The sequence below is a fragment of the Anabrus simplex genome, chromosome 7 (assembly GCF_040414725.1).
Source record: "Anabrus simplex isolate iqAnaSimp1 chromosome 7, ASM4041472v1, whole genome shotgun sequence".
Classification (NCBI taxonomy): domain Eukaryota; kingdom Metazoa; phylum Arthropoda; class Insecta; order Orthoptera; family Tettigoniidae; genus Anabrus; species Anabrus simplex.
In genome coordinates this window covers 90,912,068-90,929,219 of record NC_090271.1, presented here as the reverse complement: position 1 = coordinate 90,929,219, position 17,152 = coordinate 90,912,068, and the positions used below count along the sequence as shown (strand labels likewise).

The 17,152-nt window shown below is 37.7% G+C and overlaps 1 protein-coding gene across 1 annotated transcript in view; it reads left to right on the top strand.

Moving 5' to 3' along the window:
• The window catches only part of mRpL10 (mitochondrial ribosomal protein L10), a 40,516-nt gene extending 24,388 nt beyond the window's left edge, over window positions 1-16,128 (top strand). The window contains exons 4-5 of the mRNA XM_067150680.2: window positions 11,284-11,482; window positions 13,947-16,128. Of these exons, the coding sequence (XP_067006781.2) occupies window positions 11,284-11,482; window positions 13,947-14,236 (489 nt within the window). The 3' untranslated portion in view covers window positions 14,237-16,128. The remainder of the gene's footprint in view (window positions 1-11,283; window positions 11,483-13,946) is intronic.
• The last annotated feature ends 1,024 nt before the right edge of the window (window positions 16,129-17,152 follow it).

The window sequence follows — 17,152 nt, the reverse complement described above, 5'->3', positions numbered from 1 at the left end:
CAATTCAAACAACCTTCACGTGTGTCCACCCACAATCTGCCTTCAAAATTCACACCGTGAGTCCTGACTTCAAATCCATTCTAACATTGTTACCTGATGCATTTTTCAGCAGCTTATTTCCTCCACATACACTCTTTCACACACCTAGTCCGATAGTAACCCGGCAGACACAGAAATCTAAATAACAAAACACCGGCTTCTATTATTATTATGAATCTTTTAAAATAGGCCTAATCCCTACCCGGTGGGCCTACGTGACTTACATGATCCCTAATTCCTTACTTTACACTTACTTCACTATGATAAAAACTCACACGTTAATTGTAAACAAGCACATTTCTAACTTCACACAACTCAAGAGTGTAATTAAGGTCCTACTGTTATCGAAAACACACATTATAATCGTTCACAATTTTTTAAAATGGTACATAGCTATATATTTCATTGGTGGTCATTGCTTTGGCTCTCTGAGTGATCACAGCAACATTTCTTCCTTCACACAGGATAATCTACACTAATATTACTTGGCATTAATGATAGGTCAGCCAGTTGAGTACCAGCCCCCTTACACAACCAATCCCAAGAGCTAATGATACTCACCATTACATTCAAATCAACTACACAGAAAGGTAACCCCAAGGATACTAGCAGTATTCCCCAAATAAAATGAAAAGGAAAACAAACAGATTTACCTATCTCTACAAATTAAATCACTCAGACTTATTACTAAAATGAACTCTGTGCCATGCCTTTGCACATTTACAATTTAACTAACTAAGAATCCCTATCAATTACTAGCTACAGCATTATAAAATGAATTCTCCGTACCCCTTACATCATGCATAATAGAATGGTATTACTCAGCCTTATTGTCCCTTGATGACACCTCGGTTAGCTACGGGACGTCCATCCTGGTTTTAATGTTGGCTCATGTCCACGTTGATAGCTGCGAATGCTACGGCAAAACTGCATAGTCCTGGGCACTGAAAATCTTCAGTATCTATGGCACAGATACGCAGTTAATACCTGTTCCATTCGTCTGCGGCACCGCGCACTAATCGACCCGATTCATTGTCCCAGAATCAAATAGATTAACCCCTTAACTGGGGAATAGTTTCATAACATCAACCAGCCAGTGGGCAGTTATTCAGCACAACGCGCACTTTTGGAAAGGGTACAGTAGCGTGCGGCAGATGTAAATACAAAAAACAAAAACAAACCCCATGGTACTACAGCCCTTGAAGGGCCTTGGCCTACCAAGCGACCACTGCTCAGCCCGAAGGCCTGCAGATTACGAGGTGTCATGTGGTCAGCACAATGAATCCTCTCGGCCGTTATTCTTGGCTTTCGAGACCGGAGCCACAATCTCACTGTCAGATAGCTCCTCAGTTGTAATCACGTAGGCTGAGTGAACCTCGAACCAGCCCTCAGGTCCAGGTAAAAATCCCTGACCTGGCCAGGAATCGAATCCAGGGCCTCCGGGTAAAAGGCAGGCACGCTACCCCTACACCACGGGCCGGCGTAGATATAAATACTCAACAGAAAAATATATTTTACTTGATTTATTTAAATTATGAGTGATATAGTAGAAATTCAATAGCAGTATGTTATTACCGTTTTTCTTGTAAACCCGTAAATCTATATATATAAAATAGCTTGTACTGACTGACTGATTCATCATCGCCGAGCCAAAACTACTGGACATAATGAAATGAAATTTTGAAGATACATTCATATTAAGATGTAGGTGCTTGCTAAGAGAGGATTTTTGGATATTCCGTCGCTAAGGGGGTGAAAAAGGGGGGTGAAATTTTAAAATGAGTGTATCTATATCTCAAAACTTTAAAAGTTTACAAATGTAAAAATTGGTATTTAGACTCTTCATTAAAAATAAGGAAACACATATTTTTTTGTTTTAAGAAAATCCCAATAGGAGGGGCGAAAAAGGGTGAAAAAGGGGTTGAATGCCTTTAATCAGGATACCGGTACTTATATCTCAGAAACTAAAGGTTTTACAGACCTGAAAATTGGTACTTTTGATCTCTTTTAAAAATAAAGAAACACGTATTTTTTTTGTTTTTGATAAATCCAGTTAATGGAAGGGTGAAAAGCGGGGTTAATTTTTAAAATGAGTGTATCTATATCTCAAAACGTTGAAAGTTTACAGATGTAAAAATTGGTATTTAGAATCTTCATTAAAAATAAAGAAACACCTATTTTTTTGTTTTCGGAAAATCCTAATAGGAAAGGGGTGAAAAAGGGGTTGAATGCATTTAATGAGGATACTTATATCTCAGAAACTGAAGATATTACGGACCTGAAAATTGGTGTTTTGTATCTCCTTTAAAACTAAAGAACCACGTATGTTTTGTTTTTGGAAAACCCAATTAATGGGGGGGGGGGGGTGAGAAAGGGGTGAATTTCTAAAATGAGTATATCTATATATATCACAAAACTTTTAAAGTTTATAGATGTAAAAATTAGTATTTAGAATCTCCTTTAAAAATAAAGAAACACGTATATTTTTGTTTTAGGAAAATCCCAATAGGAAGGGTGAAAAAGGGTGAAAATATGTTAAATGCCTTTAATGAGGATAATTATATTTCAGAACCTGAAGATATTACAGACCTGAAAATTGGTATTTGGGATCTACTTAAAAATAATAAAGAAACAGGTATTTTTCGTTTTTGGAAAATCCAAACAATGGGGGCGGGGGTGAAAAGGGGTGTGAATTTTTAAAATGAGTGTATCTACATATGAAAATTTTAAAAGTTTACAGATGTGAAAATTGGTATTTAGAATCTCCTTTAAAAATAAAGAAACACGTATTTTTTTGTTTTCGGAAAATCCCAATAGGAAGGCTGTAAAAGGGTGAATAATGGGTTGAATGCCATTAATGAGGCTACTTATATTTCAGAACCTGAAGATATTACAGACCTGAAAATTGGTATTTGGGATCTACTTTAAAAGTAAAGCAACAAGTATTTTTTCGTTTTTGGAAAATCCAAATATTGTGGGGTGAAAAGGGCGGTGAATTTTATAAAATGAGTGTGTCTACATCTTAAAACTTTAAAATTTACAGATGTAACAATTGGTAGTTAGAATCTCCTCTAAAAATAAAGAAATGCGTATTTTTTGTTTCCTGTAAATCCCAATAGGAGGGGTGTAAAAGGGTGAAAAATGGGTTGAATGCCTTTAATGAGGATACATATATCTCAGAAACGGAAGATATTACAGAACTGAAAATTTATATAAGGGATCTCCTTTAAAAATAAAGAAACACGTATTTTTTTAGTTTTTGGAAAATCCAATTAATGGCGGTTAAATAGGAGTGACAAATTGGGGTGAATTTTTTGAAAGACTATATCTACAGAATATCTTGGAAACGTAAAATGTTACAGACGTAAAAAGTGGGTGTTTGGAACCTCCTGTAAATGTAAAGAAACATAGGTGATTTGTTTTTGGAAACTCCACTTAAGGGGAACTCAAAAGGGGTGAAATTTTTAAATGAGAACTTTTACGGTAAATCTAAAAAAACTTAACATGTTACAGAAGTGAAAAATGGTTTTTTATCTCTATTAAACATAAAGAAACGTGTATTTTTAGTTTTCGGAAATACCACTTGGGTGGAGGGGGGTAAAAGTGACTGAAAATGGTGTTGAATCCTTTTAATTAGGCTACTGATATCTCAAAAATGAAGATGTTATAGACGTGAAATTTGATATTTGCAATCTGCTTTAAAAGTAAAGAAACATGTATTCTCGGAAAATCCAATGAAGTGGGGGGGGGGGGGGGGTGAAAGAATTGAAAAATTAATTGACTTAATTGTATGAGAATACATACATCTAATAAAAACTAAAGTTGTTACAGACATGAAAATTCGTATTTGGATCTCCTTTAAAAACAAAGAAAAACGCGTTTTGTAGGGGAAACCATTTTTGGGGACGGGAGTGTAAAGGAGTTGAATTCCTTTCATGTGGACACAAAAATAAAAAACTGAAGAAGTTAGAGTCGCGATAATTGGTATTTAGAAGATCCTTTACTATTAAACAAACAAGTTTTTTTTTTGCGGGAAAGTTCACTTATGGGGGGGGGCAGCAGTGTGAAATGAAGTGAAAAAAGTGAATTATTTTTATGGGGATACATATTCAAAACTGGAGGTAATAGACGTGAACATTGGTGTTTGGAATCTCCTTTAAACTTAAAGAAACACGCCTTCTTTTAAATTTTTTCAGGGTGGGGGGGGGGTGGCAGTAAATAAACTTAACGGCGGTGGGGTGTAAAAGGAGGTGAGACCAATTGATTTTACTGTCCTTAATGTACTTATAAGGATCCTCCGTTGCTCAGGCGGCAGCGCGCCGGCCTCTCACAGCTGGGTTCCGTGGTTCAAATCCCGGTCACTCCATGTGACATTCGTGCTGGACAAAACGGAGGCGGGACAGGTTTTTCTCCGGATACTCCGGTTTTCCCTGTCATCATTCATTCCAGCAACACATAATAATAATAATAATAATAATAATAATAATAATAATAATAATGTTCCGGACCGTCGTCAAACGTGCGATCCGGGCTAGAAACGGCTCCTGGATGGGCAATGACTAAGGATGCAATCCAGCCGTGGGTTCATTGCCGCCAATGCACCCAATATGACACCACGCTGTATCTTCTGAAGGATTTTATCCATATTAAAAATTATTATAGGAAGAGATGGCAAAGATTTACGGACCGGGAAGTACGGAATCGATTGCTGGAAAGGATGATTGAAAAATGGGAGGAAATGTGCCGTAATCTAATAGAAAACGAGTCAGATCGGGAATTTTGGTGGATTCTCGCAAAAAACGAGTCAGATCGCGAATTTCGGCAGATTATGTATCTAAAACAATAAGCATTCAATTATAAATTTCAGTATAATACCGTAGCGAAGCACGGGTATCTTGCTAGTGTATAAATATATACACAGTGTGTTCATACAAAAGTGAATTTTAAAAGTGTTCCTTTCATTATTATGATAACATTTTTCAAGTTTTCAGATATGCATCAATAGGTTCTACATATTTCTGGTTCATAGGTCATTCAGAAATTGCGCAGTGTAGTAAATACGGAAGCAAGGGCAAGCACAAAGTGTCACGTCACATTCCTCACAGTAGTAGACAGTTTCCCGTTGCCTCTGGTTTGACAGGCACACAACACAACGTTTTCTTGAGTGATTCCTACATCCGGTCGGCAGATTCTCAGATAATTCAACATCTTTCCTAATCAAGCCATTATCACGTCACACGGGACAGTTTACCATCATATGCAGGCCAATTTACAAAAAGTTATCAGAACATGGACAGTGGAGTTCGCAGAACAACTGTATCGTAGTAACAACAACAACAACAATGACAAGAACTCTTAAATTTACTTATTTCAATGTACATATACACAAATAAATTATTTACGAAAGAATTTGGCGGGGACCGTATGAGGCAACACGAGACAGCTGTTGGACTGCCGCCTAGGCGCGAACTACCCGACTGGCGTGAGACTGGATAGAAATGAATAGGACAGCAATATTCACGTATAATATGAATGGAATTTGTTTTAAATTACGATAGTAGATGGCAGAAGTGATTAAGGATAGTCAGACGCCTATAGGAAGCTAACCCTATGTAAGAACACATTTAGAAGTACAAGAACGGCTAAAGGCGTCAAACCCAATACTCGTGCGACAGCTGTTGACGCCTTTAGGCATCAAACCCAGTTATGGGGTTAATACAGGTTTTTTTTTATCTTATCGTACAGCTTATTGATAGCACGACTCTAAATTAACCTCTGTATCACTGCTCATAGTGATCTTATAATATTACCTGTCTCCCTTCTTTGTCTCAGGCGACAGAAGTAATATTAATTGTATGAGTTCAATTTATTGTAAAAAATCATTGAATAATTCCACCATGCACTTAGTTACATCCCTCTTCTTAATTCTATTCATACACCACTCGAATTAAGTCGTTTCAACTATCGTCTACATTAAAAGTTCTGACACAAAGGGAACTTTGGTCCGATACCGACACACATCTGTCCCTCGTGGGATAAAAACACCGACTCCCTGGGGTGAAGCTTCCAAAGCCTTTTATTAGCTGAGAAGTTTGCCCCTCTCAGATTTCCTATACACGCTATTCTCAGTGTATTTGAGGCACAGTAATGCGATAATTAGATGACCAGTGATCTTATAATATGGTTGAAACTCCCTGTACGAAATCTGATCACAGAATCCCTTGTAATGAATAAATAATTGACTTCAAATTTCCACTCGCTCAGAGGATTCCCCCTGACAAGTGGATGTGAAGACATTTAACACATGGCCTCTGTAACTTTCCACTGTTACTATTTCTGCTTTTAACAGATTATCACCATAGAGACATCACACACTGTAAATAAATTCACAGATCACGAACAGCTCTTTTGAATCGTTGTACAGTGCAGTATTATTAAAATCGTTAATTCCTTTAATGTAGGAAACGAAGTTGGTCATGCTGTTTTAAAGATGGTTCCCAGATTACGAAGCTACGATGTGTACCTCTCCCACTCACCAAAAACATGTGGTGGGGATAAGTTTTTCCTCCTTACCCTCCAGGAATTCGCTAGCTCTGCTTGGGGGAAATACTTTCTAGCCTCACCCACTACTTAGGTTTAGAATATTTACATCTATAAAATGACTTATCTATTCTTTTTCAGTATCACTTTTTTTTTTTTTTTTGCTAGTTACTTTACGTTGCACCGACACAGATAGGTCTTACGGCAACGATGGGACAGGAAAGGCCTGGGATTGGGAAGGAAGCAGCCGTGGCCCCAGCATTTGCCTGGTGTGAAAATGGGAAACCACGGAAAACCATCTTCAGGGCTGCCGACAGTGGGGCTCGAACCCACTATCTCCCGGATGCGAGCTCACAGCTGCGCGCTCCTAACCGCACCGCTAACTTGCCCGGTGTGTATCACATGTTAAAGAATCTTGCAAACCGTTATGGCTTCTAGCAACATGAATATTAATTCCTCTTCTAGTAGATCTACTTCCACATGTGGTACAACTTACAAAATCCTCTAGGTTATTGATCGATCTAGAAGGACCTCCAGTTTTATTAGAATTCACCATATAAGTAATAGCATCCACAAAGTTGCTCTGTATTCAGTTCATATTTCTTTAAGAAGTACTGTAGGCTATTTGTGCTCTTCAAATTATCGAAGGAAGTTTCATGTTAACCTGTGCTTGCAAGTTTATGTACATTCGTTTATAGAGACATTTAAAGTACTAAATCTATAGCAACCATACATTAAGCATTAAATACTGCACCACTAGAATCCTCATAATCATAAAAAACTAAATTATACTTCTAAAGCAGAGCCTTTAAATAACTGTAAAACTCCAAACTGTTTAATATATGTATTCAAAATCTTTGAGTTAGGGCTAAGTAGACAGGATATCAAAATTTACACACTGTTACTGCTGCCTTGTCAATTGTTTAAAAACATTTATACTGTGTTGATAATTACAGTAATCAGTTTCATTTAAAGAATAAAGGTATATGTTATACATGCTATAAATTTACAGTTGTATTGGGCAAGATTCCTCCCTATAATGGACACCTCCCAGGTGTAGACAAATTTTTTCATTCCTTCAATGACTGTAAAGGAGATGTTTCGCTGTACACCTCTTGTGTTTGTCACATTCATATAATGATATAGATGTTGATTCCCATAGGGAATCTGAAATATTTGTCCCGAATGAGTAAATTTATAATACCAATATAAATGGTCCATTATTGGACATTATAAATTTTCCAGTTAACTCATTCCTGGTTGCCACCAAGACACATGGCTAGTGGGTGGGTGTGCTATGTACCAACTGATGAGCTCAACCTAGCACACGGGGGTGAAATGCTGGCAGCCAGGAATGAATTAGCTGGAAAATTTATAATGTCCAATAACGGATCATTTATATTGGTATTACATTCATATAACGTTTTGTCGATGATAGGAAAGAACTGGAACTGGAAATATTGTGACCATGTTCATAATTAAACTACAGCCCTGCCATTTTCTTAGCGTACAGATGGGAAATTGTATAGAAAATTACTTTCAAGGCTGTCAATGGTATCCTCTTCTGAATGCAAGCTTGGAGCTTCACAACCCATACTCTGTATCAGTTCTCTTGGTAGACAGAGGAAACCTGCCGAAGTGCCTCTAGAAGCAATCTCATTGTCCTCAGTGATCTCAGCAGACACATCAGATGTAGAGTGGAAGATCATGGAGCCCATAGAGGATGTGGGTGGAGAGAGGGAGCAAATCCTCGAATACCCACAAACCCTTCAAACTGCTTTAAAGAATGTGATTTATCACATTTAATTTACAGCAACATGAAAGCAACACAAACTACGTACATCCTCATCAGGCGTCCCTACTCATAGACATGCTTGACACAGAAATTGTGCTGTATGGTGGAACACTTGCGACGTAACACCGACCAGTCATATGTTGGCCTGTGTTATGCATCAGACCAACAAAACTGTGAACAGGGCCAACAGGAATCAAACAGTGGCACCTAAAGAAATGGAGACTGATATTGTGGTATGGATAACACTGCCATCTATTGCTGATATTTTAGTGCGGGTAACGCTACCACCTATTACCATAGTAGATGAAAAATGAAGGAAAGTGAAAGAGGCTTCATGAGTTATTCTTGGAACAACAAAGCAAAAGCAATGGCACGTCAACAAAAATTAGTAACTTTGGAAAGATGATATGAAAGATTTGATATGCAAGAAGGAAAAGTTATCCCAAAATTCTCAGTGACAAAACAGTGTCACACAGAAATGTATAAAAAGTAGCCCTTTTGAAAAATAAATGATGATGAGTCAGGAAGTCGCTGCGCATACAGATTTTCTTGAAAAACTTGTTGCATGTGAAGACAAACAGGGCGTCCACAGCTAATCAAACTGAGACATTGGAAAATGGAAGATACTCAGTGTTTCTATAACATGGATGAAATTGGTAATTGCTGTTTGATTGGACTCAGTTATTAATGATTTAATGATAAGAGGTGTGGAACTAACTGAAGCCACAAAGCAAGTGAGTCTCCCTCTTCCTCTCTTCCATCATCTGTCTTTCCAATGCTTGTCGTGGCAGTCTTTCTTCTTTCATCTGCTTGACATATACAAACCACCTAAATCTGTTCTGTTCCAGTTTGTCATTTAGTTTTTGCACATTTAGCTCTTTTTGTATGTCTTCATTTCTCACTCTATCCCTCCTTGTCTTCTGTACGATACTCCTCAGGAATTTCAATTCACAAAGTTGCCTTCTTTCTCTTTTGACTACTTTCAACTTCACTATCGCTGTTCTATGGTCACCCCCAAAGGCTTCCTCAGGTGTACAGTAACATTCATAAGATCTTTCCAATGTCCTTCTTCCACAAATATGTAATTAATCAGCATTTTCGTTCTTATGTCTCCGCATCCTTACCTGGTAATCTTCTGGTTATTTTTCTTTGTGAATCATGTGTTTTCTGTTATTAGTTAGTCAGTTCCTCTGGCAGAAGTCCTTCTTGATTCTTGTAGCCATATCCATATGGCCCAAGAATCTCTCCTCTTCCCACTTGTGCGTTCAGATCTCCCATTATATTTACTTCCTTGTCCTCTACAGTATGTATTTCTCCACTTCTTCTAGGAATTTTTCTGTATTCTCTTCTTTATTTCTAGTTTGTGGAGCATATACTTGGAACAGATCTTGTGTTCCTGTCTCAAACTCTCAGTGCTTGATACAAAGCACAAGGACACTGTATTCATCTTTAGACACGAGTAGAAACACAGTTGAACGTACTTCATGCCTACATTTTGTGTGTTAACTTATCTACTGGGGGTGTGGCAATGTGGTTCGGCAGTTGCCTCTATCACTCACAGCACTAACTGGTGCCTGACCTACTAACCACCACGGATAAAAGAGGGAATGATGATACTATTTCCTTCTACTCATTAACCAGGATGATGCTGTACAGAACTGTACTGAAATTTTAAATATTATTATTGCTCTGGATCTTTGCATACACAAAATCACCTTGAAGTTGGAGCACCTGTTGTCATTTTGTATAATAAATGCATTTCCAGACTATGGAATGGTAAAACTAAAAAGTAAAGTCATCTCCATACAGGCTATGAAGGATCTGGAAGTGGTGGAAGGTAAAGGCTTCCACTATCTGCAACCTCGCCACTTGGTGGGCAAGTGGTTAGATCTACACCCAGCTGCCTTTGCCCCTAGGAATTAACCTGGTACTCATGTTTGGTGTAGGCTGAGTGAACCTTATGGGACTCTGGAATGGTACAAAGTTGCAAGTGAAAGCTCTTCACTTAATAGACGCCATAATTGTGACAGGCTGTGGTAGGGGTACGGAATTTTATTCAAATTATTCTCATCAGAGGTTGTCAATGGTAATTCCTTGATAATACCGTGTGAGTGGTTTTGCCTTAATTATATTGAAGCTTTCAGCCTAGGTATTCATTCCTCTTATACCATTGAATAATCCCTTTGAGTTGAAATGTGAACAGTTTCCTGTCACAGTCTACCAAAAGTAGTATTTATTGCACGTTTGTATCACTACATTCTTTTCTCAACAATAAACAATAATAGACTGATCTTCTGTATTAATTTGTTTCATGACAACCCAGATCGATTCTCCCATTCAATTTTGAGTTTGGTCTATTATAGTTATAACTGTCCAAAATGGTAAAGGTTTATATGGATCACTCTGTATTTATGTGCATTTAGCATAATGTAAAAGTGATCAGGATTTGTTAGACATTAAATGGAGGTTTTCTCTTTGTAAAATGTGTTTGACCGAGCTTGATCGCTGCAGTCGGTTAAGTGTGGCCAGTAACCAGTAGAAACTAAGAAACAGGTTTTGGTCCACCCAATCAATACACATAACTTTACAAGTGAAAAACTATTTAATTAAAAAATATATTAAACATATGAAGTTTGTAAATTGTAGTACAGTAGCCAGTATTCGGGAGATACTGTGTTCGAACCCCACTGTCGGCAGCCCTGAAGATGGTTTTCTGTTGTTTCCCATTTTCACACCAGGCAAATACTGGGGCTGTACCTTAATTAAGGCCACAGCTGCTTCCTTCCCACGCCTAGTCCTTTCCTGTCCCATCTTCACCATAAGACCTATCTGTGTCAGTGTGGTGTAAAGTAACTTGTAAAAAAAAAAGTGTTTGATTTTAATTTGTAAATAATTCTTTTGTTATTCAGGCAAGGATACTGTTCAAGAGACAGAACATGTGTTTAAGATCATACAGTCGGAATATTGCAAGGCCTGCATTAGAGGGCACTAAGTATGAGGCTGTACTGGAGTTGTTTAACAGTCCTGTTGCAATGGCTTTCAGTCCTGAACCACAAGTATCAAAAGCTTTAAAAATTACAAAGAAGATCCCTCAGTTAATTCTTCTTGGTAAGTAAATCACTATCAGTTTTAAGTATATTAATTTCTAATTCCTTGATGATTACAGTTCATGCTGAAATCAAAATTGTCATCATTATCATTTCCTCTTATGTATATTGCAACCTGATTGAGGTATATTTTGTTTCTCTCCATTCTACTGTACAGTACCTTTCCACTGCTTGTTATTCATTACCATGTTCCAGTCCTAGACCTTTTGCTTTATGCTGTTCTTAACTAGTTCCATCCCCAGAACCTGGCTCTTCCTTAGCTTCTTTCTCTGTCTTTATTTTTAATTCTGTAGTTTTGTTTGGCATACTTACTTGATTTACCTGTTTGATATGGCCAAACCATCGTGTTTTATCCTCCTCCACTCTCTTATAACTTAACATTAAAAAAGCACAAGTTGTTTACTAACCAGCGCCAAACTCTTATGCTGAAGCTCCTTCCAGCATGGTCAATAGAAAGACCCTGCACAATGTTGGACACTTTTCTTACATGTTAGTCATCCTTCAACTTCTCAAGATGCTCTTCAACAACTATGACCTCAGTGCCCAGACCAAGCTCTACCTATACAATGCCATAGCATTACCAACATTGCTTAACTCAATCGCTTCAGGTTTGATGGTCCTGTACGCTCGCTTATAAATCGGATTGAAATCATCCTCAACATGAGTAAGCCACCTCGTCAAAACTACTGCGCACCACTCTTAAATAAATGCTATAAATGGAACAGCAACCAGAATTTTCACGCACAGTTTTCAGTGAAGCATTCAAAATAATTGTAATCAACAACAATGATGTTAGAACGAAGATTTTTTGTGGTAAATCTTGAGTTGCGGGTATATGTAGAGGCACTTCACACTACTCATTGTCTCTCAAAAAACTGGGTTCTCAATACATTTAACTTTGCTGCCGTATAATTGGATGCGAGGCTTACGAACCCGGGACATCAGAATGCAGAGGGCAAAGTGGGCTTTAATTTGATCTTCATTAGTGTCATTAATGTGGACTTGACACAGTCCTCTTCCACGTAGGTCTGATAATTGTTCCATAGCGCAAATATTTGTTTCCCGCGCAGTGGGCGAAGTGAAGGGTCCATACACTGAAAGAATACTGAAAACTCTGATATAGAAAGAATTATCTAAATATTTGTCTCTCAGTTCTCCTGATACCCCTGGAGAGCCTATAAAGTAATGAATAATTGGTTGGTTATCACCATTACTAACCCACACCAAGTCACTGTTTTGTTTTCACATGTGGGGCTTTAGATACGATTTCACAGTCACTTGTATCAGATGAATTGTCACTTTCACTTAAAATCTCTTCTTCAATCTTATCATAATTGTCATCACTGCCCTCCACATATAAAACACTTTAAATTAACTCAGCAATAGCATTGCTGTCGCTTGCCTATACTACATCCGGAGCCATCACTAGGAGAATGACTGATACCTGATGAAAAGTTTGTGCTTTCAGAGGCTATAATTAGGTAATAAATAATGGTGCAAGTTCTTAGAAGGAGGGCTGTATACAATCCATATTCCTGTACTATTTATAGAAGTTCTCAAAAGGGAAACTCTTGTAGGGGTGATTAAAATATAAGGTAGTACATACAACTCGGCACAGTGCGTGAATGCCTTGTTATTTGAGTTTGAGGCCTGGCCTATGGTCGTGTGAACGTCACGTCAACTGAGTCAGGTGGGTTAAGGATGTGGACTTGGAATACTTACAGAAGATTAAAATGTCTTGAAACATTACCAACACTATCTCGGAAGAATTCTTAGAATAAAATAGCATGACCATTGAACAAACATTAGAGACTTAGAAGAGGCCAATACCACAAGCATTGAGGCAATGATTTATCAAACGTTGCAAATTTCTGATTATATCTGCTACACAGTAATAAAATTTTGAGCAAAATTTCTTCTTTGACGTTTCCTTTCCCATTTAGCTTACTTCCTAGGTATTTTAAAGCATCTACTTCTTTAAGAATTTTTCCATTACAGCTAACATAATTCATATTTCTGTTTTCTCTACTTTACCTTACTTTTCGTTAAACTTATTTCCATGCCTGCTTCTTCAATTGCCCTCTGCCACATATTTAGTTGTTCCAATTTTTGTTCATTTTCTTCCCATATCATCACATCATGTGCATATGCAATGACCTTCATATCATTTGCTGTTGACCCTTGGCAAATTTTCCTCATAATGTTGTCTGTCACTATATTAAAGAGTACTGGTGAAAGTACACTTCACTGGGCGAGTTGGTCATGTAGTTAGGGCCGCGCAGTTATGAGCTTGCATCCGGGAGATAGTGGGTTCAAACCCCACTTTTGTCATCTATTATAACATAGTTCAGACATTTGTTATACATGCTTCTAATTCTGAATTGCATTTTTCTTGACAGTTCCATTCTACACAGACCTTGCCATATGTTTTTAATTTATACTAAACTGTGTTCATTTTGTTACAGCGGGCATTGTTGAAGATCGTCTGTTGAGCAAAAATGAGATTGTGGAATATAGTCGCTTGCCTGATCTACAAACATCTCGTGCCCAGTTGGTTGCAACTCTCAATTCAGCAGCCTCCCATCTTGTACAGAACCTCAATCACCACCAGCTCACTTTAGTGTCACAGTTACAGCAGTACATTGAACTTCAAACATCTAAAGACACTGTGGAATCTCAAACTCCTGTTGATAAATTAGACTCCCAATCACTTGAGGTTAAAACAGATTCAACGATTCCTAAAGGAGATTCCTAATGTTCAACTAGTATTCCATAGTTGTTTCAGTAGTTGAACAGTTGTTAGTGTTATGTGTGCTACTAATGTCATATGCATCATTGAAGTTACATCCAGGAATTAAAATAAGAGCTCAAGTTGGCAAGCTTGATCGTGGCTCAGTCCAGTGGTGGCTTCAGTTTTGAAGGTGCTTAAAATGACCAGCCTTGTGTAGGTAGATTTACTGGCGCTTAAAAGAACCCCTGCAAGAGAAAATTCCATCACCTCGGCATCCCCCAAAAACTGAAAACTTATTTAGTACAACATATAACCAGTAACATTATTAGAAATGACATAAGTTCAGGTACCTTGTAAAGTGGGAAAATGCATGGCTCTTTGGCAGTTTGGATAGGATGGTGTTAGTGTTGAAGGTTCAGACCTGTATAGAAATTGTAAAGAACAAAAACTTTTCAGATAAATGTTTGAGAGGGAAGGTCCAGAGAAAACCTAAATTATATGAACAGAAATTCACCAAAATAAACCTTGTATTATTCCATAAAGTTATCTAACGACAGCTCTAATTCGCTCTGGAAGTAAGCTCAGTATTACAATGTTAGGTCCTTAACACTTTTCACATTGCTTAATTTAATTGTGGTTGGTACTGACCAAGTTGGCTATATGGTTAGGGTCTCATAGCTGTGAGCTTGCATTCAGGAGGTTGTGGGTTCGAATCCCACTGTTGGCAGCCATGAAGATGGTGTTGCGTTGTTTCCCATTTTCATACCAGACAAACAACGGATGCTACCTTCTCCGTCCTAGGCCTTTCTCAACCTTGTGTCGCCGAAAACCTTTAATGTGTTAGTGCAATGTTAAAATACCAACAAAAAAATTTGTGCTTAATATGGGGTTACTGGAGATTTTTTTTTTTACTATATTCAGGTTTTTACTGAAGGATTTTGCCCTAGCTTTTAGTTTGAATTATCCTGTCTGGATTGTAAGACCCAGACAAATATCATACACCTCACACATCCACCTGCTTTAATTTTGTACCCTAATACCAGTGTTCTTTTTTCCTACATCTGAAAAGACCTTGGCTTTTTCTCCTTCTCTGTGCTGGGTATCTTGGATGGAAAGTGCTTTGTTGTCACTCTTGTGGCAAAAGATCGTTGTGATAAAGTTTTTTCTCGTTCTGTTGCAGTACTGTCAGTAAGAGAAACTGACAACTGTGCATGAAGTCTGCACATACCTACATTCCATTTTAAATTATAATTTTCTGCTTCTGAATCACTATCTTCCATTTCTGATCCAGAATTGACCGATTACCAAAACCGGTTTGTTTGTACAGCTTCATCCATCAAGTTCCTTTCTAACTTTGTTTTTATCTTCTTATTCTGAGTGCCTTTTTGCCTGTCTCTACCTGCAATCATTCTCGCTACTTTGACGCATGTTACTTTCAACTTGTAAATTATCCTGAGTACCCCTATCTTTCATCTGTAAACAGACAGACAGTTTTTTTTACCAAGAGCTTATTTCTTTTTTACAAAGTACTGCTAATAAGTGCCATTCCTAAAGACGACGTAATGCTCCAAGTTATCAAATAGGTTTTACGCTTTCAAAAGTACATAGACTTAATTACTAAACATGATCCTAAGTTCTAAACTAAATTGTCGTCATTATCATCCTTTTTTTCTTGTATTGTTATTTTGAGGAAGCACATTTACAACATTTTCCACATGATAGTGGAAACACACATAACTATAAACATAAATCTGTTTTATAGTATTTTGTAAATAAATCATTCAATAAATTTCATAAAAATTGATTCTTGTGTTCATCCTCTTTAAATAAAATTTCCTTAATAAGATCCATGAATTTGATTGAAGGCTTCTGTGCAGCCATTATATTTGATGAGTATTGGCTTTAACACGTTCACTGCATATTAGCAGAGCGTGACATACCCACCAACCTGAGAAAATTTTTTGTGTAGGGCTCTTTAAAAGTTGTAATTATCGAAGTTTTGTACGTTGGTAGGGCGAGTTCTATCAAACTCGTGGACTTTCCCACTCACGCGCCTGGTGCGTGACCCGCATGGTGGTTGAAATCGAGAAGTAACAGTGGTCACCAGACGGATCACGCGCCACATGCGTTGGTAGATTACTGTGCATTATTTACCGCGGATAGCAAACAAATGCATAAAGTATGTTACAGGCATAAATATATTCATATTTACACTTCTCTATTACATAATTTGACAAATAAAAATGAAATAATTTGGCTAATTGGGTAGGTCTCGTGATGTTGAAGGAACCACATTGTCGGCCATCAGAAAAAAATATAAATAAAATGATAACATAAGCATCACGACGCAGTCAAAAATGATTACTGAACATTTTTTCAAGTTACTTATAAATGTGATGAGGAATAAATGGCAATTAGAAGTTCTTTCGTGTTATATACATATACTAGCTGATGTACCCGTGCTTCGCTACGGGATTCTCAGAAAGACTGACTTGGTGGTTTTCCTAACTTAATACAACATAGGTCATTACAAAAACGTCAGTAGGAATGTAGCGATTGAAAGCAATGTTATCATATAAAATACTCGATCAAATGAAACACCGCAAACTTTCTCACTTTCAACGAACAGTACTACGGTGCCGATCTAAGAGTCCGAAGTTCCAGAGCTGGAATAACCAGGTCGCAGACTGCCGTGAACACTCCTCTGTCATTATTCCGTTAAACATGCACACTACTCATTCCAATCAGTGCCTCCGAGTAGGGATTGAATAGCTCGAATACTATGATGAACCAATGTGTTACGAACCAGATATATGAGAAAATGTATGAACCAGAGGAATGGCATGCTACTTCCCGCCAATATACAGGCAGGCTGTTTCAGTCGGTACGACCAGGCGAGTTGGCCGTGTGGTTAGGGGCGCGCAGCTGTGAGATTGATAT